This window comes from Chaetodon auriga, chromosome 20 (genome assembly GCF_051107435.1).
Source record: "Chaetodon auriga isolate fChaAug3 chromosome 20, fChaAug3.hap1, whole genome shotgun sequence".
NCBI classification, from domain to species: Eukaryota; Metazoa; Chordata; class Actinopteri; order Chaetodontiformes; family Chaetodontidae; genus Chaetodon; species Chaetodon auriga.
Genome location: NC_135093.1, coordinates 3,451,094 through 3,471,375, shown reverse-complemented (window position 1 = coordinate 3,471,375; position 20,282 = coordinate 3,451,094). Strand labels below are relative to the sequence as shown.

The window sequence follows — 20,282 nt, the reverse complement described above, 5'->3', positions numbered from 1 at the left end:
TTCAATAGCTTCCTTTACCCAGTCACAAAAAGTGGTCTTTGTTTGTGTGTGTGTGTGGGTGTGTGTGTGTGGGTGTGTGTGTGTGTGTGTGTCTAGAGCGGGTCTAGCTGATGCTCTCACGGGTAGGCGCATTTTAAAAGCAATCATGAGATTATTATTTTCCCACAAATGTATAAATAAGATCTGATGAGACGAGAAATTCGCCGAAAGGTTCACTCACTCACTTATTGCACTTCATTAAAAAATAGTTGTAAACTTTATAATTAGTCATTTAATGTCTTTGCCTAAAGGCTGAAACTCTGTTTATATTCGGGTTAAACTAATTTAAAACATTAAATGGTGGAAAAGGCGATTGGCTTGGATGCAATTTTTTATTTTGTCACAATTATTACCACCAAAGATTCTTCCACTTATCGTGGGTTGGTTTGGGCCGTTCAAAGTGCATTTTAGTTAAGTGCTCAAGTACAACTGATGGTCAGCAGGCTGCAGATGCTCCTCTCAGTGGGGCGATGCAGATTTTTCAAATCCTTTCCTCGCGTCTCAAAAGCAGAGGCTTAAGTAAACTCGCTAAGTGCATCCCACTGAAGGACATCAGCCAACCAGAATACTCTTTAACGTTACATTAACTTGGTCGCAGGAGAAATTAAAGCTTCACACACGTATTGCAGGAGGACTAAATTTAGGGGCTTGTCTCAATCTTGGAATTTGAGGCTCCGGGGCCTTAACGATCAACCCACCAAACAATGAGAGAATCGCATCAAGTAGACATAAGTAAACCCAAACAACACACATATACAGACACACACACGCACACACCACTTTCTGAGCAGTTTACAAAAAAACAGCACATCTCGTAGAATCCTTTTTCTCCACAACATCCCCAGTACCCCTCCTCCTCCTGGTTCTCTGAGACCTGGACTACCGTGAAGAGTTACCAACCCCGAGGACCAGCCAGCCAGCTGGGCTAAAGGCCAGCTCGTCCGGGCAGTCCTGACCCTCGCCCACGCGAAGTAGCAAGGGTCTCCAGGTCACACAAAGAACCTCTGGAATTCCAGCAAGGCCGAATTTGATTTCAGAAGCAAGGCGGGCTCGTTGTTGTTACGCCGAGCTCGTCTTTCGAAGGGAGCTGGAGGGAAATTGCATAGACATCTTGCTACTTGCATGTCTTCACAAACTCTACATTTGGCATAAGGGGGGGACCAAACACAACCATAAAACCAAAAAACATCACAGACAATCTCCACCCTTGTCCAATGTGTCAACATGTAAGAATAAACCCAGGATCATTATATAGGAGGGATGGGCTTGGAGGCCCCGCAGAGCCAGCCTTGAAACCCTCACTTTGTCTGTTGTGGTCTGCAAATGCAATTTGCTTGAGTTAGGGGTGTCATTATAGACCAAAATTACTTTCAGCTTTAACCAGTCAGAGCCGAAAACAAATATGGTACTCAGTTTAAACTGCCATCATCATCATCTAAGACTCCATTTACACTTCACTTCATGTGTCTTGGGCAGATCGGAAAGGTGCTGGATCTCAAAACGTGAACGCATCCAAGAAGCATTAAAAATGGACTGAAGCCTGGCCGCTCAAACCAGCTCCAGCGTTCAGGCCAGATGTTGAAAAGGTGTAAACGCAAAGGTAATCTTTACTCTTCCTCAGTGTAACTACGTCAGTAAGATATCTATGGATGCTATCTGTGCCTCCGTAGCTCCTGACAGCTGTCATGATGGAGGCTAAAGTCTCCTTTAAATTAGCCGTTGTTCCATTTTTTAGCTAGCAAGCGATGGAGACGCACATATGCAGCTTCAATCCCATCTGGATTTCATCAAGACACTTGAGGAGTGTAAATGGGGTCTCGAGTCGTTGTAAACTGGTCCAGGTTTATGCTCAGTCCTCTTCTGGACTACCTTTCATCAAACACTGAGCTTGAGGGTTTTTTCGGCTGGCTCCTGGGAGGCGTCGGGGTGGCGGACAAACGGGGGGAATCCACTTTGGACTTTTCCAACTATGCTGTGGGTGCGCTGCAGCCACGTGAGCTCACAATCGTGTCAAATAATAACCTGCTAACGTTCCGTTCACCTCTCCCACCTCCCGCTCGACCCGACAGAACGACCTCGCTGCCCTCCTGATCTTCAGCTGCTGTGGCTGCTGGCAGCACTCACACCGATAGTTTGGACTGACTGGATCTGATTCCACAGATGAACACACACACACACAACTGTAGGCATACATGTGTAGCGTGTCACGCAGTGAGAATATGAGGGGTACGAATCTATCTCTTTGCAAACAAGAAGAGGCACTGGGTTTACGATTAATGTCACGGGGCACTTGATAATGGATCGGCATGCACATGTGAGAGAGTGCACACAAACGTACGAAGCATTACACATGACTTTCTTCCCTCGAACGTGACAGCGGGATGGAGCGGTTAAATTTACTCTGCTGTGATAAATCTTGAGTGTTGTGTGTTTTTGTATTTACATCCTTGGTTATGGCCAAAATAAAACGAAACGAAAATAAAATCAAAACAGAAAACATACAAAAATACATAACATAGTATTGCACCTTGCAGATGGGCAATATATATTCTCAGTTTTGTTGGTTGTTTGTAACGTCTGTGTGACACCACTATCCTTTCTGCTGGTGTGTGGAAGTTAGGTTGTGGGTGCCGGGCTCAGGTCCAGCCCCCTCCTGTCAGCTACATTCAATACCATAAAACACTCAGCCATTACAAAAGTCTTAATCCCTCAGTCTCTGGGCCATTCACATTTTGAGTTGACTGTCTATAAACTGTGCCTTTTAGCTGGAGAAGTGCTCACATTAGCAGATGACCTCTAATGTCTTTCTCGTGTTTGTGTTGCATCTCCCATCATCCGAGGACCAAATCGATAAGATAGAGAGCACAAAAGCTTGAGGGAAGAGTCCTTTTGTAACTTCTACTGATGCGTACACACAAGCACATATTATCTTAACATATACATTTTTTTTAAATCTATATATGCATCTCTGAACTTTCACATGTGCCTGCAGAATATGACTCCTCCCCAGTTCCTTTGAGTTTTGTGTTGTGTGAGGTATGACGAGATTGTTTCAGTTTTTTTTTTTCTGTTTTTTTTCCATTTTTTTTTTTTTGTATTTTCAGTTTCTGTTGCATTATTTTTCCTGTTAAGTTTTTTATCTCCAAAGTTGTATTTCATAAAAAAGAAACAAAATATAAAAAAGAAATTCCTGTTTTTGTTGGTTGTAAATTCCTCCTGATAAAAGGGGACGGACAGCTGGACAGACACACAGACAAACAGATCAGTTGGCTTATCAACACAAACTATAGATGTGAAAAAGAAGTGAAATATTTTCTATGTTACACTGCACGCATGGTCAAAAAGTGACTACAGCTGTTTTTTTTTTCCTTTTTTACACAGAGCAGTTTAAGCATCAAAAAACAAACAGAAAAATAAGAAAACAATGATAAAATGAAAAAAAAAAAATCTCCAATCATTTTGTTCAGGAGTCTTTTTTAAAGTCATCTCTTTTCATTTTGTTTTGTGGATTTATAATCATTTCATATATCTTTTTTTCTTAATCTAAATCAGACTCAGAAGGTAAAGCAGCATTATAACCCCTTCTGTCACGCACACATACCCAGTCAGCTCACGAGAACAAAGGACATCAATAGGTTTTTTTTCTTTTTCAGTTCTTTTACAAAGATGTGTTGGAATTCCAAACCTGCATCTCTGGAATAAGGGATCTCTTTCTGATCCTCGCCATGTGAAAGTTGGAGGGTATCCGTTTGGAGGGAGCTGAGGGGTGGGGGGGGGTCATTTGGGGTCGTCAGCGGGCATGGGAGCGGGGGCTCATACGGGGTTGCTGTAGGAACTGAAGAGGAGACATATTCCTACATCGCCGTCTCCTCGTCCTCGAGTGTTCGTTAACATCGTCTCTACAGCCGGCCATATCGCCCTCTCTCGCCCATGTCCGTGACGGCGGTGAGGGTCGAGGCCCTCAGCTCTTTGTCTCCTGTCCCACGCTTTCTTCCTCTCTCACATTCTCGCGCTCAAGTCTCTCGTTCCCATCGCTGCTGCTTTGCCGTTCACATTCATCCGGTGGTGCCTCCGTAAAGGGCAGTTATGGCCAGCCTTGTCTGACAAGGGAGCGGCCTGGATCCCGTCTGATTCGTCAGTGATTCTGGGTCAATCTCGGGGCGTCCCACTCAGCGGTGAGTGGGTGTGATAGCTAGGGTGCTCGGGGAAGAGGAGAGGGGGAGAGAGGGTGATGATGGAAGGGGGGGGGGGCTCTGAATTTGAAATGTCACTGGGCTGACTCTGCTACAGGAGGGAGGATGAAAAGGAGGACTACAGGGAGAATGAGTAAGTGCTACACAGCCCTCCGACCGTCCTGTGCAGGGATCTCTCTCCATCCCCGGTTGGGCCGGTTTCGGGTGAGGGACGTGCTGTTGGTCTAATACTGACACGGGGGCAGGTTTGGGACTGAGCCCACTGCGGCTGCCAGCCTCTGTTACACAGAGCAGCCAAAACTTGAAAACTGCCATGTTTTGCACAGAGCAGCGGGGAAACTGATTGGTAATCCAACAAGGGGTGTTAGTTAAACTTGGATGAGTAAGGGGCCGAAGAGAGGACTGCTGCGGTAGTGCAAAAATTCCACTCCAACACCAGCCTGGCTGGGTGGGGGCTGTTATCGTGGTGACGGGGTGTAATTCAGTCAGAGCTAGGCTCCAGAAAGGGCACTGTCGCGGGCTAGAGGAGGGCAGGGCAGGTGGTGGATCTCTGGAGGAGGCGATGATGCTCGTGGAGGGGGATCTTCTGGGAGTCAGATCAGACCCACGGCGGCGTTCCAGTTCCTCTCTCCTCCCTGCATCGCTCCGGACGTTGAAGAAGTGAGGCTTGGCCATCTGTGACGATTACCCACGATGCCTGCCACACGTCACTCTGCTTGGGTACTTCTGAGGGGTGCAGCTCACCCATCCTGTACAGGTGCCCAGTATGAACTACTGCTTGGCATTGAGTATAAAACTGATTTTCGGAGTCTTCCTTTTCGTGCATTCTCTTCTCGTGAGAGTGATGAACCCAGTTAGACTCGGCCTGGCCCCAGAATTGGAATGAACAGAGCGGGCTTTTATAATCAAATCAACATTCTTGAATGGTCATCTGGCTAGTACACCACGATATCTGCCATGGATATCTGCAGTGACGTATTACTGCTATAGTGGTGAGCAGTGGTAAAGTGCATGACACTAAAAGAGCTTTTGGGTCGCCTCCGAAGAGGCTTCGTTTCGGTCGAGAACATTCCACCTTTTTACGTCTAATGCACTGTCCATGCATGAAAGAAAGCTTATTTCCATGGAAATATTTAGCGAGATCCAATGGCAGCCATCATGAGTGTACTGTGGAAGATTGCTAAGATGCAGAAGGAAACTGCCCTTTCTGTGCATGCTAATTCAATGGACGAAGCCTCCACGGGTTTTCAGTTACTCTCGGTTATCTATCCTCTCTCCGCACGCTTAGATGGGCGTAAGCGGGGCTGCACGTCCGCACTGTCCTTCGTCTCTTCTGTGAGTCGACTTCTGTTTTGACAGAAACAGGTAAATCCAAATTTCAAAAGATGACACTTGGTCCCATATAACAAAAAGAGATAACCCGAATGTGATGGGTACCATTCCCTGGAGTCGGTGAAACCTTCCATGGGGATGGCTGGCCCTCCTGTCTTCAGTGGTATTTCATTTCAACCAAGTGATAGCACTGAGGGGGTGTGTGTGTGTGTGTGTGTATGCCGTGAGTGTTTTATCTTTCCATGACTACAGGTGTGCACCTATGCAAAAGTTATGCACATTTGTGTGTTAATCTACACATGCGCCAACTCGAATGGTGTATGTCTGTGTGTAGGCTGTGGGCAGCTGCCCTGTGTCCACAGAGGTGAGGTAGTGCCTGACACCACAGGGGCAGTATGGCTGCCCCAGCCTGGGGGTGTGTCCACTTTGAGGTAAATGGTAGCCGACTTGGCATTTGCCTGCTCTCAGTGATGCCCATGGTAAAAAAAAGGCAAATGTGTATGGAAGCCTGGAGGGGCCACACTGAGCTGAGTCCGTGAGGAGGGGACTCTGAACAAACCCTGCAGGTTAGGGCTGTATATCAGCACTGCTGTGCAGCGCATACAGTAAAATGAGGCATTCACGTTACTTTGAGGTGATGTGTGTTTTCATGTTTATGTGTTTGTGTGTGAGAGAGAGACACAGATATATATATATATATATATTTATACTGTATATAGAGAGAAGTGTGTGTGTGTGTGTGTGTAAGATGAGCTTTGCTGTCTCGTTGGTGGCTGCTGCTATTCAAAACCTCCTCGGAGGCTCCACGTGGGACATTTACTTCTGACCCCTGGCTCTGAATCTACAGTCCACCTGTTAAAATCTAGTTTCTCTCTATCTCTGCTCCTCCCATCTCTCCTCTTTCAAGTAACTCTCTTCCTCGTCTCCCATCTTTCTTTCTTTCCTTTGCAGTAAGTCCTTGGGGAGAGAGGGGCTTAATTGTCATTCATAAGACGGCACACTGCTGGCACAAGCAGCTCGGGCAATGACAAGGCAAGTCTGCTTGTGTGTGTGTGTGTGTGTGTGTGTGTGTGTGTGTGTGTGTGTGTGCGCGCACTGTATGTCACAGGAGCCGGTCCAATGACACAAATGAAGGTAGATATGGAGCCATGGTCTGCACGTTTTCCAAAGGTAGACAACACAATTTCATAAAACTGGAGTAGCCTTGTATAAATATAGCACCGGTTTCACTGGGATCTAAGAAGAAGAAGCTCCAAAAACAGCTGTAACGGCTCAGATTGAGTTGAGGAATTGATAATGAACTAAGTCTGGTAGCTCTGCTTTACTACAGCCATTATTCACCGGAGCAATGCTTGAAGCATCTGCTGAAATTTCAACGTGCAGTGTTTGCTGATTGTGTGTTCCTGCATGACTGAGAGCATTAATACGTCACTGATGTCCATATTTTCTCAATTACTGCAGTAATTCAGAAGTAATACTGAGAGGTGCTGGCCAGCATGAAAGCTGGAAACATGGGCTTCAAACGTGTAAATCTGTGACCGCTAAAAAGAACCAGAGAGGGGGAACAGACCCCTGCAAAGAGCGCTGCTCTGAAGAACTGAGGTGGAACAGGCTGTGGCTGTGTGTGTGTGTGTGTGTGTGTGTGTGTGTGTGTGTACTGTGTGCATCTGTGTACGTGTCTTGGCAAATGGCTACAACTCTTACTAGATAAGACATCATGCTTAGACAGAAGGGCCCCCACACGGATTTTTAAAGAGGGGTAAGTAAAAGGAGGAGAAAGAGGTGGAGGAGAGGGTTCAAAAAACAAAATCCTCTGTTTGCTCGACTCTCCTGTTGCTGGTGTGTTGTTGCTGTTACCGTTGGTTCCAGTTTTTAAACCACAGACTGTAAATGCGATGTCGGAGGAATGCAGATTCCCGCCGAGAGGACTCTCCCTCCAGCCTTCCCCTAGAAAAATGATGGCCCTTCCCATCTCCCAGTTTGCCCCAACTTCCTCTTCCCTTTGCGTGGTGGCAGCTTTGTTTCACACCTCCTGGTCCTCGAAGACCTCCAGGAAGAGCGGGGGGAAGAGTTCGTTGGGACACTCCACCTTCATGTGAAGGAAGCGGCTGGCGTGGCACGCCCCGATCATACGCAGGTCCGTCACCTTCATCAGGAGCTTCGGCCAGAAGTGGGGAATGTTGTGCTTGCGGTAGTTGATGTAGTGCTCAAACGCCAGCAGGTAGGTCTCCTGGCACTTCTCGATCTTGTCCATGCAGGTCAGGCCAGAGCGGTCTGGTGACGGGACGGAAGGAGGGAGGGAAACGCAGGAAGACGAGGAAAAAGAGCAAAGGACAGAGGGAACGGGGGAAGGAGGAAGAGAGGGGAAGGAGAGAGGAAGAACATTTGAAAATGAGTGAATGAGTGACTGATCATCATCACAGTGTAATTATGACTAAATGTCAACATCCTGGCAGGAAGCTCAGTGAACCCTTTCATGTGTTATTACTGACAGCGACCACTGTGAAGCACTGCGCGAGCCCCCGTCACAAGCTGGGACACGGCAGCATTTTCTGAATACCAAATGTTTGAGTCTGTTATCAAATCTGTTTAGCTTTCATCGTTTCTCATTAACCAATGTAACACGTGTTCTAAATCATTTAATATAGAGGATTTAACACAGATCTGAGATCAGTCTGTGACAGCTGAAACACTGCTTCTGATGTTCGCAGCGACAACCTAAAAATCCCTGATGGCACCAGAGAGCAATAAAGCTGTCAGTCAGCTAGCTTGTTCGGTTAAACAGTGGAGAGTCCTAAGCTAATACGCTACGATAGCTTCCTCCATTTTGGACTCACAGATGGTATTAAGATGATTTGCGTGAGAAAAAAACTGCCCTAACTAAAAGTATTGTGTTAAATTACTGAAATGATACAGATATTATTATTATTTCCTAATGAATCTGATTAGTTATTAAATGGAAAAGAATCTTGTTTCATACTTAATTTTTTCTGATTGAGTGTTTTTTCTTATTTTCTAATCACCTGAGAATTACTGCTCTGACTCTTTTGCAGGAAGGATTCTACACGTCTTCTCTTCATTCGCATCACTTCAAAACGCTCAGCACATTATGTGACATGTGTCCTAAAACCAAAATGTGTGAGAGTTTCAACAATGAGCGAAGCAGGACTGAAGGTTTTTAATCACATTTAGGATGAGGTTCAGATTTCCTCCTTTCAACGCTGAACGTGTTCGTGGACTTTTATCTTCTCGCCATGATTACATTTTGATTCACAATAGCCTACAATACATACTGTGCAAAGCAGGGTAATGAGCAGGAATGTGGACTATGAGGTGGAATCGTGTCTCCAAGGGCACAGACGGCTGAAAATTTACATTCACATTACACTAAGCTCAAATCCTACATTTCCAATGACACATGCAGCGCAGAGCGAAGGCGTCGTGACGCAGCTTTAAGTTTCAGAGAAGAAGTTCTGAAATCAACAACAACCTGAGCTCATGAGCAGCACGGCCTGCAGCAGCGCCACCTCTGTGTCGTCCAGGTTGAACTGCGCCAGACTCTTGCCCAGATCGAAGATGGCGTCCGACACGACGCCCAGCCCGCCGTTCTTCAGCTGCTCTCGCTTCACGGCCATCTCCCCGCTCAGCGTCAGCGTCTCGCTCTCTGGGTCGTAGCGCATGGCGGCTCGCAGCGACATGATCTCCATGCAGCAGCCCTTCAACAGGATGATCTGGTCTTCACAAGGTAGCTGGTGGAAAAAAAAAGGGTTTTAGTGTTTAATGCAAGGTTATTTATCTCTTAGCTATTAGCATTTTCTTCAGTTTAAGATAAAATTATCGCACATTGTGTCTGATTCTTGTACTCTAACTTTTAGTAATTTAACAGAAATCCAATCAAAACGAGCAAATGTTGCTTAAATTTTTTATAAATCAGTAAAAGAAAAACAGCCACAAAGCAAACTTAAGGAATAAATAGATATTAAAATACGTTGAAAGCAAAAAAACACTTTTATTTTCAGTAGATTTTGGGTTCCTTAAGCAGCAGTTTGTAGTAATAATGTTGCCAAGCAGAAAATATTTACGTATTTACATTTCCTTATCTTATCACGTTTCCTTATCTTATCATTCAAGTACATGTTTAGAGTTTAGAGTTTTCTCCGTTCAGGTTGTTTCAGACATAAATATCTTCCACAAAAGCCAAAATGAGACGTGTCCTCAAAACAGACCACAACACTCACACGATCCCTCCAGAGAGAAAAACAGGAATAACACTCTGCTATTCATCAGCGGAACATCTGCCATTTTCACACTCGACTTTACCTCAGATGGATGTCTAAAATTAGGCGATTCTGAAGCGTTATGATGACGACCGCGGGCTGAAAATGACGCATTCAATACTGTATGTTACAGGAAAGACTTCAGATATTCCTCCTGCTTTATTTTTTGGTGAACCTGTCAGCGCTCGCCCTTGTTCATCACACTGTAAACACGACTCAGGAACTCGAACGGGGAAAAAAAAACGTCCCAGTTCTCACATATTTGGAGAAGCAGCTCCTGACGCCAAACCTTAAAAAGATAATTCCACTTTATTACGACCCAGCGGATCAGCTGACTGTTTACTGGAATGTCGAACTTCTGTTTTAGTCACGCTGCCATATTCGGTAAAAGCAAATGCTGAGAGGGAGGAATCGGAAGCAGAAAGAGGCGCAGAGGAAGTGACAGGAGGGAAACGTGGAAGGAGGCAGACATGTTTTTCCACTGATGAACACAGATTATGACTAATACACCCTGATTTACATGCATATTAGAATCTCTGGGCTGAAACCCGTTTGATTAAATCTACTGACTCTGATGTGCTGAATTAAATCTCACCTTAATGTTAGCTTGTTTCTTATGTGGCTGCTCTTGACTGCTGAGTACATTAATTGGCATTCATTGGCATGATTTGTCTTGTAAATTTGCACCTGGGAGGTATGCTTAATTTTTAGAGGCTTTGTGAGCGCCGGCTTTGTTTCAGCGCAGTGAGCAGACCTCATGTAGGCGAAGCTCTGCCTCCACCTCTGTCATCACATCAAAAAGGCTTCTTTCACAAGATAATCTATTATTTTGTGACTAAAAGATAACACATTAAACAGGACTGATTATCTGCGTCAGCGTCTGGAATACTAAAAGTCTGTGTCCTCATCTGCCGCTGTTTAGTTTCCTCATCTCTAAAATTAACAGAATATCCAGCAGCCCTGACGACCCCTGCTTTCAAAAGTAAAAAAAGAAGAGTAATGGATTACAGTTACAACCTTTACTCTCCTGTAACTCATTACAGACACGCAGCTATTCGTTCTTTCACACACACGCACACACACACACACACACTGCAGCTGTCCCTCCAGACAGTTACTCAGCACTGTGATAATTAGCCAATCACACAAGGTCTCATTACAAGCAGCAGAGACAAGAAACATGATTATATGTTGCTAATTAAGGCGGAGCAGACAGGAGCCGAAGTGCCTTTCTGATTGTCATCACGAACAAAAGCTGCTCCTGGGTTTATTTTCCAAGCCAGACAAACATTGTGAGCAAAGTGTGAACGATCAGCATATTAACCTGCGCCTTGTATTTTTCTACTAAACGACACAAAGGTTGAGAAAGATGGAGCGCGTCGTTAGGTTGTAAACCGTGGTCATAACTCTTGTGACGCGTGCCGTCGCAGTCCGGCTCAGGCAGACGAACTCACAGACAAATTCACCTCTTAAATCACACATTTCCTCAGCGTACACGCGGCGGCGTCTGCTGCGTGTGGTAGTTAGTTGTCGCTGTCAGACTCCCGCGCTCGCCCTCTGATCCTCCAGACCGTTAACCAGCACTCACCTCGGAGAACATGGGCAGTTTTTTGGCAAAGTCGACGACACGGGTGATGGCAGGAGTGATGATCTTGGTGAACTCGCTGAAGGCCTCCAGGTCCACCTTGTCTCCGTCTGACGTGGGCGCCACCGGGGACTGGCCGATTTTCTCTGGCTACATGGAGATACAAACACAGGCGGCTGATTAGAGCACAGTTGAATAATCCTTAAATGCTCCATTATAGCCCAAAATCTGTTCCTTCATCAAAGCTACCATAGTTGATTTTGAGTCAATCCCTCAAACATTGCTGTAAAAACTCACTTAAGAAGCAAATGTGTATTAATCCGCAGCTGAAAATAGTCCCCAACAAATGCGCTCTTCCCTCCTGTTTGAGTAATGTGTGCAAAAAAGTACAGCGCCCACCTGTTTTAGGAGATTACTGAGCGTTTTAAAAAAATGTAGCTACATATCTGAGACCTGTTTTAAGCATTTATGTCTTCAGTCGGTGTGTATAAGCTTGGTGCTGAGAGCTACAGCGAGGGAAGGAAGATGTAAATTATTCAATGGCGGACTAGCACATTGTTGTTTTTGGTCTTTTCATGGGATTTGTTGACAATAAGGAAAATTCGGAGTACTTGCAGCCTTATCGTTTAAATAGAACATGCACGTGAATATGCCGTGACAGAAGAGGAGTGTTTGAGCCGAAACACGAGAAGAAAAAGAGGAGAACACATTGCAGAGAGTGCACTGAGATATGTGTTCTTAGAACTGAGGGGCACGAAAGAATAACTGAAGAATATAGAGGAATCGATAAGAGCGGTGTAGGGCTTAAAGTAAAATATGGCGGAGGAAACAACAGTTTTAAATGGTTTTACAGCCTTTTTGCTCCTCTCTACAAAGTGCTCACTTGCCTCGGGTGATAAATTAAAACCAATTAATCAGATAAGGACAGCAGATTGTGCTCTGTGAAAGCAAAGGGACACGTCACCCGACAGATACTGGTTACTCAGAGGACTGCAGCGGGGAAACTGCACATCGGTAATACATATGTTTACAGAGCTGTGCGAATCGAGGCTGTGACTATGAAGAATACTGTTTCACGCTCGACTGACTAAAGCGAGTGTCAAGGCCGAAGTCATTTATTCAGACTGGGCTTCAACAATAAATGGGATGAGATAAAAGTATTGAAATAATCACCTCCCACAAGGAACCATCAATCATAATCCAGAGGGAGAGGGATTGCGTAAATCAGTGTGAACTTAGCCAATCCTCCGCTGTGCAGCTGAGAGCTGAGCAATTATGGGAGATTTAAATAATGGTAATAATATCTTTGATGGACTGCAACGCTTGTCATGCGAGAGCCAAAACAAAGCATTGGTTTCACTGGTGGAGGTCAGTGGCATTTTTTATTTCAGAGTTGACGAAATGTCTCTCCGGAGAGACGGAGAGGCTAAGAACCGCTGAACGGACGCCACAAACGCAAGACAAAGGTTCAGATACGAGTCACGAGTCACAGCTGACACTGTGACAGAAACAAAGCTCCAGCTCAGATCTGCTAGCTGGGTCGCTTTAAACTGTTTTGCTGAAACGTGTTCTCTCTCTTACCCCCAGTGACACTGAGCCATGAGGGCACTTCTGGTTTTATTTGTCCACGTTTTCAGATAGCTGAGATTTCTGCACCGAGCCACACACTGGAGGTGCTCACAGAACTGAAAAACTGCATTTGAAGGCATTCAACGGCAGTGTGTCTTTACAGAAGCTCTCCATAATCCACTGGCGTCATCAACACAAGTTTTTAGAGGAGCTGCTCAGAAACCGTTCACGGAGAGGTCTGTGGATTATCTGCATTAATGGGGACAGATGTTGCGGCGAACAAAAATTCCTTTCACTTGCATTGAATTGACGTGGCGGCAGAGATCTCAGACAGATCCCTCAAAACCTGTCCAAGAAAGAACAAAACCATCTGCATGGCAACATACCATGAGGGCCATGCTGTTTGTAACGTGGCTGAAATGACACTTTAAATACACCATTACAGTCTCCCCCGAAGAGAGTTCAACCATTGAAACTACAAGTGCTGCCGGAGCTCTGACGCTTCCACAGTTCACTGACTGCACAGAGAAGGATGAGAACGTGTGATTGTGCTGTGCATGGGTGTAAATCAGGCCTGTGGGGCTTCATATGGACTAATGTGATTTTCCTGCAACTGTTAATGTTTGTTCATTAACTGCATGGCCATCTGGGTGGCACTGAGGGAAAACACTTGGCTACAGCAGAACCGCGGAGCTGCAGAGGGGTTGTGTCTTCGGCTGCACAGGCCGGTCGGTCAGGGACAAGCCAATGCCAGTTTTCCGACAGAAACTCTTCTCTGTTACGTTTGGAAAAAAAGAAACCCGGAGCTGATGTGTCCCTGAAGAGGCACAAGATATTTGGACTTTGACATGAATCCTGGTACACAGTGGGAAACGGCTAAACGGAGAGGAGGAAAGGGGGGAGAAACTTTTTACTGCAGTCTCATCAGTTATGTGGTGAGCCTCAACTCTTGACCTTTTATCAGATGGATTAGAGCTGGAAAGTTTGTTCCAGTGGAGCCGGAGAAGAGAAATGAGGTCCAATATGTTTTAATCTGGCTGATGTATGGTTTCTCCACGGTGCTGTGAATCGTACGCCTGGTTCATGCTTTATGTGATTAAGAATCATTTTTAATTAATAAAGTTACTGGATTTTGGGTGTTTAGCACAAAATATTGTTCAGCAGTCGTGGTGAAGCTGCCTTGTTGTGAGGAAACTACCGTTCTTTCTGTCCTATAATGCACTATGTTATATGCTGTAAAGTGATATCAGGGGATCGATTGAGACATCTGAACCTCAGCATGCATTGATATTAATCATCTGGAAACAATACGTTCAAATACCCTGTTCAGAACAGTGCACTGTGTGAAAGGTGATCGGATCACCTCAGAGCTGCAGCTCTGCAGGTATGAGGCTAAAAAATGCTGATGTTTTCAAACATCTAGGTCTGGATGCCTGCGTTCAACCAAAACCACATGTCCCCGTGCACACAGCTGAGCAGAAGGCTTCAAAGCAGCCGGCTGAGCTGTCCTGTTTGCCCGATGTCGCCGAGTCCAACAGCAAATGACTTCAGATAAAGTTAATGAGTTCACAACCTACTGAAAACAGGAGATCTGTGTGATTTGAAAGGCTGCCAGTAGGGTTCATGCTTCACTTGGCCTGGAAAACTAAATAAAAGACCTGGAGCGTAAAGTGTGGCCTGACCTTTTACGAGCAAGATAGTGGGAACTAATGAATAATTACAAAGCATTCTGTGTATGAGTAAATATGAGTGAATGAACAATTTTGCATTCATACTTGATGATTTGAGGAAATTTATTCCACTGCGAAAAATGTTATGTACATGTTTTGGAATTTTGTTGGTAAAGACTTTTTTTAATCATTCATATTATTCTTAGTATCTATCCGTCGCAAACAGCGTGCTGTTAGTCTGTTATTGTAGAGGCTTGTTGTGTTAAAAACATGCTAATCCCCAAGAATTTCTATGTGTGTCTTTAATAAAAACGGCTCTCGAATGATTAGAGGACAACACGTACACACAGCTGTGTGAACTGAATCTCTTGTAAAAGCTATTTCCAGATGCCTGACCACAGAGTGTGAGAGAGAACACTGTGTAACTGTAACTCAAACAGTGTGTGTGTGTGTGTGTGTGTGTGTGTGTGTGTGTGTGTGTGAGTGAGTGAGTGTGTGTAGGCTTGGTTGCACTCAGCCAAATAATACAGTGGGCAAGACACAGGAGTGAAGCAGGTTTCAGAGCTGTGCTGCTGTTGGTTTTAGCAGCTGTGAAAAATCTAAAGCGAACAAACTGCAGTCGCCGCCGATCAGGTGCATTCAGTCGTGGCCGGCGGACACTTTCAACTGGACACTCGCAGAATTTGTGTCACGTCATGAGACAGAAATAAATGTCAAACCTGACGGTGGAGAGACTCGAGTGTTCTGCCTGCGTCTAAGTCTAATCTATGTATTTAATGTGATGTTTTTACAGTTTGCACGGACAACAGATGTTTGTTGGATCTGCATGTAAAAAAAAATCTTCCTGACTGAGGATGAGCACGATGAGACGCCTTCATCGATTGCACTTATTTTATTAATGAATGTATGCAAATTACGGTTTTCTCTTAACCAGGAGAACCAGCTGAAGTCTGGCATATTTAAATCCTTACATCACACTGTCCGGTGAGAATAACTCGATATGAAAGTATTCTGGCTCCACGGGCTGTTTTCCCCGGCTGCTTCTCTGATGTCTGCCATCTCTCTCGCTCCTCTCCCGATTCGCGGAATTACGAGTTTATTTCCACCAAACCAGAGTTGGTGGTGCTTGTTGGAACGGCGGACCAAGAGGGTTTTAGAGAGTTTATTTTGTTTCTGTTCAGATTGAATGAAGTGATAAAGTTACTCCTTCTGTAAATGGAGTCTTGTGGCTTTGGCAGGAGTGATTCAGCGCCTGTTTCTGGTTAAATAAAAAGGATCTTACTCTTTGACAACAAGGGATCCTTTCCATACTGTTGTCATACGCTCCGAATAACAGTCTGAGCCTGTCAGTGACAAAAACAAGCACTTAGTGGACCAGTTTCAGAAAAATGTTGTCCCCCATTAGTCATTTGGACACAAACACACATGAAAATAGGGTCCATAAACAGATATTTTCCAGATCCGGGACACTGAAATCTTCCAGGACACAGGGCAAAGCGCCACACATTTCAGCAGCCTTTAAAATGTGATCTGGTAATTGAACGATGTGATTAATGGTTTGGGATGGCTCTTATAACATATGCGATATTTTGTCAGACAATGTTAAACTCTGTGGATTAACTTTTGACTGTTCTCTGAGCGGTTTCTTACTCTTAGACTAGTCGACTCGGCTGAGTTAGACTCAACATATTGATCTTAGCAAATTTGAGACACTTTATCTGCATTTCTTTGCTTCTCGGCTCCATCGTTCTTCTCCCCTTTGCCAAAAGACCGCGGTCCTTTGCTTGACTTGATGCTGAGCTTTACTGTAATCACTGCATCATTCACCAAAGTCACCCTTGACTAAGTAGTCATTTGAGAGCTAAAGTACGGCGTGCGTATGAGGAGCGGTGTCACTGCTGCCCTTTCATAGCTGCCGTCCCCACGGAACTGAAAAGGCTCATCCTGGTCGGCTTAGCATGTAAATTTAGATATTCAGGGTTCGGCGGCTACAGCCTCCAGAGCCCCGTTAGTGGGTGAAGCCTGTGTGAAATAGAACTATTTATCCTTTGAGATAAACCGAGCTCAGGGCTTATACACAGTATTTCAAAGTGGCATGGGTTACTGTGCTAATCAGTGTTTTAAATCCTCTAGAGACGGGCTTCCTACAACTTACTGTAGGTTAAATACAGTAAAACAATATCTTTCTTCACACTAGTCCAAGCCTACGCACTCCGATTTCTAATCCTACATGTGTGTCTGGAGTCATGTGGAAGTGAGGGCCGGCGATAATGATCTACTTCACACAAAAACAAACCGGGCTTCAAATCTATCTTTTCTCTTCAAGGAAATTCTTACACTTCATCTCCGCTTGAAGCTTCACACGTCCTCACCTACGCCATCCCCACATGGCCCCCTTCCCATCACACCCGGCCACGTCCTCCTTGTTGCCTAGCAACTCCCTCCACAATACTTGCCATTACACCACAAGTGCTTTCAACCCCTGTCCAGATGAACCCCTACACCCCACCCCCACATTTCTCACATCTAACACCCACCTACACCTCACAGATACTTGCTTTTTAAATGAAGCCCCTCGAGTTGGCCGTGAGCTCTGGTTGAAGGCTGCCGTGAAATTGTTAATGAGTGCTTAAAACTGGGTAAGAGCCTCAGATAATCCCGGGCCAAAGCATGAGGTCAGCATCTGTCTGTGTGAGACAGAGGAGGACCGATACCAGGCAGGGACTCCCTGACAGGGCTGTCCAGGATAAATCTGAACACGAGCAGCAGGAAGACAGTTTGAGAGAGAGAAGCTCTGACTGCCAGCATCCCTGCCAACATGCAGATGAGTGCTCATGACTGAGGATTTGCGCTGGCTGAGATAAGGAGGAAGCTCACAGAAAACAGACGGGAAAAAATAGAGAGAAAGTAAGGGTAGTCACTGAGGGACAGTGAGAGAGGAAACAAAGAGCTGAAGACGGCGAAGAGATTAAAGCAAGGGAAAAAAAAAAAAGCGTCGAGGTGTGAATGAAAACTATGAAGGGAATTAGGACTGGTTAAGAGCCCAGAAGGATTAGGATGAATAAACCCCCCAAATGCTGGAGAGAACTGAGGAATAAAGACACAGACAGAGAGAGACAGAAACAGAAACAGACAGCAGGGAACACAGAGCGATAAAGTCATAAAGAGCTGCTCTGACAGTCGGGCATGTGAGGAATCAGCTCACCCAGATAAAATGAAACTCTATCATTTCTGATTTTAGCACGCGTGTTTGAGGCAGGACGTAATCCATACTGTCCTGCTGTTTAGCTCTGATGGGGTTCAAAGCAGAAAAATGGAAACACCAAAGCACAGTTTATGGTTTGGAATGACTCCTGTGCAGGTGCTTGTTGAGCGTTTTCGCACTAAAAAACTGGAAAGTCAACTCATCCTGAGTGCTCGAACAAGCTGTCACTGCTGTTCCGTAAAACAGGGACATGTAGAATAAACTTCAGGCCACGTTTGTTAAACCATCTCATTTCATTTTTGTCTGTGCGAGCAGCTTCGTGAACCCCATATTTTATATAGTTTATATAACTTATTGTTCAGTGGCACCCTCTAGTGGCCATTATAACTATGAATGGAGGAAAGGAGGAAGTCAGGTGACGAAGAACTTTCACCTGGCAGACTGTTGTTCATGTTCAACGCTGTTCAAGAAGCCTGAAGTCAACTCTGACTTATTTAAACGTACGTTACGTACTTAACTTAAGGTAACTTAGGTAAAAAAGTTATGTATCAAAGGTGCTTATTTTAACAGAAACCATTTCCTGAACCAAACTAACTAACCTACAGCAACTGTTCCACAATGTTACGTAGTAGTTGCTGGATGTAACTCCAGTTCTTTGAGTACGTATGCCTTTAGCTGGTACTTTCCAGTCGTCATATACGCAATTTTGGAATTGGCAAACGACCTATTCTGTTGTTCACGTATGAGGATGTTTTGGTCATACGTCCAGAACGTAAATGATCATTGGGATTTGTTACAGCTCGGGTGTGATTTTCTTAGTTTTGGCGAGGGTTTCTGTCAGGTATGATAACGTTGTACACACCAGATTAATAGTGGAGATCTGGGAGCTACAGGACAAGATGTCTGGCTAAAATGTTGGAGTTCTCCTTTAAAATCTGAACAGAATCTCAGAACTTCACTCAATTCAACATTTTCACTAGCATTTGATGGGTAATTGTCTGGTTCACTCTATCTCTCCACGTCTTCTTACCAGGAATTTGCGCTTCTGTTTCCACTGGGCGCCCTGAGCGTTGGTGTGTCGGTGGGCCTCCGTCACCAGGTGGATCAGGTCCCACTCGTCTCCGGTGGGCTCTGGACGGTTCTGGAGAGTTTTCACCATTTCTTCCTTCTTGCGTCGCTCCCTGTTCTCCTCAATCAGGCGCCGTTTAGCCACCCGCTTTGAGTCATCCAGCACCACTGGGAGGAGATGATGGAAGAGGAGGAAAAAGACCATTAGAAAGAGAGAGCATCAGGGGAAACAAAGCCAACTGATGTCATTAGCTTGCGTGTTGCAGAAAGTTTAATCATAAAGTTTCTATAGTTACCTTCTATATAAAGTCCTCACATCATTACCGCTGCACCACCACATATGAGATGTGTAATTTTAAAATCATCATTCATTAAAAGCAGCAAAAAGCGAGACATACGGCTGCATTAAGGTACGTTCTCTTTGTCCTCTATCTCTTAGTGTGAGCTCATTTGTCTGTTTGGTGCATAAATGCGAAGGTGCAACACTCACAGTCCATGGCCATGCCCACTGCAATGCACTTCTTGAAGCGGCACAGCTGACACTGGTTGCGGGTAATCTTGTCGATGATGCAGCAGCCATCGTACTTACAGGAGTAGGAGGGGTGGAGGTTCTTTTGAATGGTCCTACGGAAGAAACCCTGGAGACAGACAGGAAGGGAGAGGTGGATGAATGGATTGTTTGTGGACAAAGAAAAGGAATGCAGAGAGAGAGGCACATAGAGAGGGTACACAGAGGGTAAAAGGACAAGGTGAAAGCGAGAGGGGGAATGAGAGAAGACGGGAGACAAAGGGAGAAGAGTGACAAGAAGGAATGAAAACATGGAGTCTACCGCAGCACACTGCTGTTTGTCACAGGGAGACATTTTCTGCACCAGAAATAAGAGTCTTAATCTAAAACTTGTTCTAATTTGGTCTGTACCTGACTGCCATTGTCAGAGCTGTTAGCACCCAAGCATTGTAACTGCATGAAGGCATTAGCGTAGGAGTGAGATGAACAAACTGTGGTTGGAAATGAATTTATACCCATACAAAACGCCTCAACCTGACGACTGTAATATTAGATTAAACTTATTATTCTGCTGCGTGAAGAAATCTCTGCATTAGTGACACGCATGTATTGATAAGTCAAATAATTAGCATGACTCTGATGTCTTTAATTGACGGCCCGATCAATCATACGTCAAACGCATCATTGCCCACTAAGCTTAACCACAGCCCCTTCAGCGGCGCCTCAGATATCACATGTTACTGAAGAGCAAACATGAGGAGAAGGAACAGAAGCAGGCCGATCACACGGCCGACTGACAGCCAGGAAGACAAAGACTGAGAGCTGACGTGACAGAC

At 45.1% G+C, this 20,282-nt stretch overlaps 1 protein-coding gene across 2 annotated transcripts in view; it reads right to left on the bottom strand.

Annotated features, from left to right (window-relative positions):
- Nucleotides 1-6,506: 6,506 nt before the first annotated feature.
- The window catches only part of LOC143339030 (thyroid hormone receptor alpha-B), a 130,869-nt gene continuing 117,093 nt past the window's right edge, over nt 6,507-20,282 (bottom strand). Inside the window, exons 7-11 of one of the 2 annotated variants that reach the window (XM_076760008.1) lie at nt 19,429-19,576; nt 18,901-19,106; nt 11,430-11,576; nt 9,055-9,313; nt 6,507-7,838 (exon numbers count right to left, since the gene is read on the bottom strand). In XM_076760008.1, the coding sequence (XP_076616123.1) occupies nt 7,588-7,838; nt 9,055-9,313; nt 11,430-11,576; nt 18,901-19,106; nt 19,429-19,576 (1,011 nt within the window). In that variant the 3' untranslated portion in view covers nt 6,507-7,587. The remainder of the gene's footprint in view (nt 7,839-9,054; nt 9,314-11,429; nt 11,577-18,900; nt 19,107-19,428; nt 19,577-20,282) is intronic. The other variant, XM_076760009.1, reaches the window with a different exon arrangement.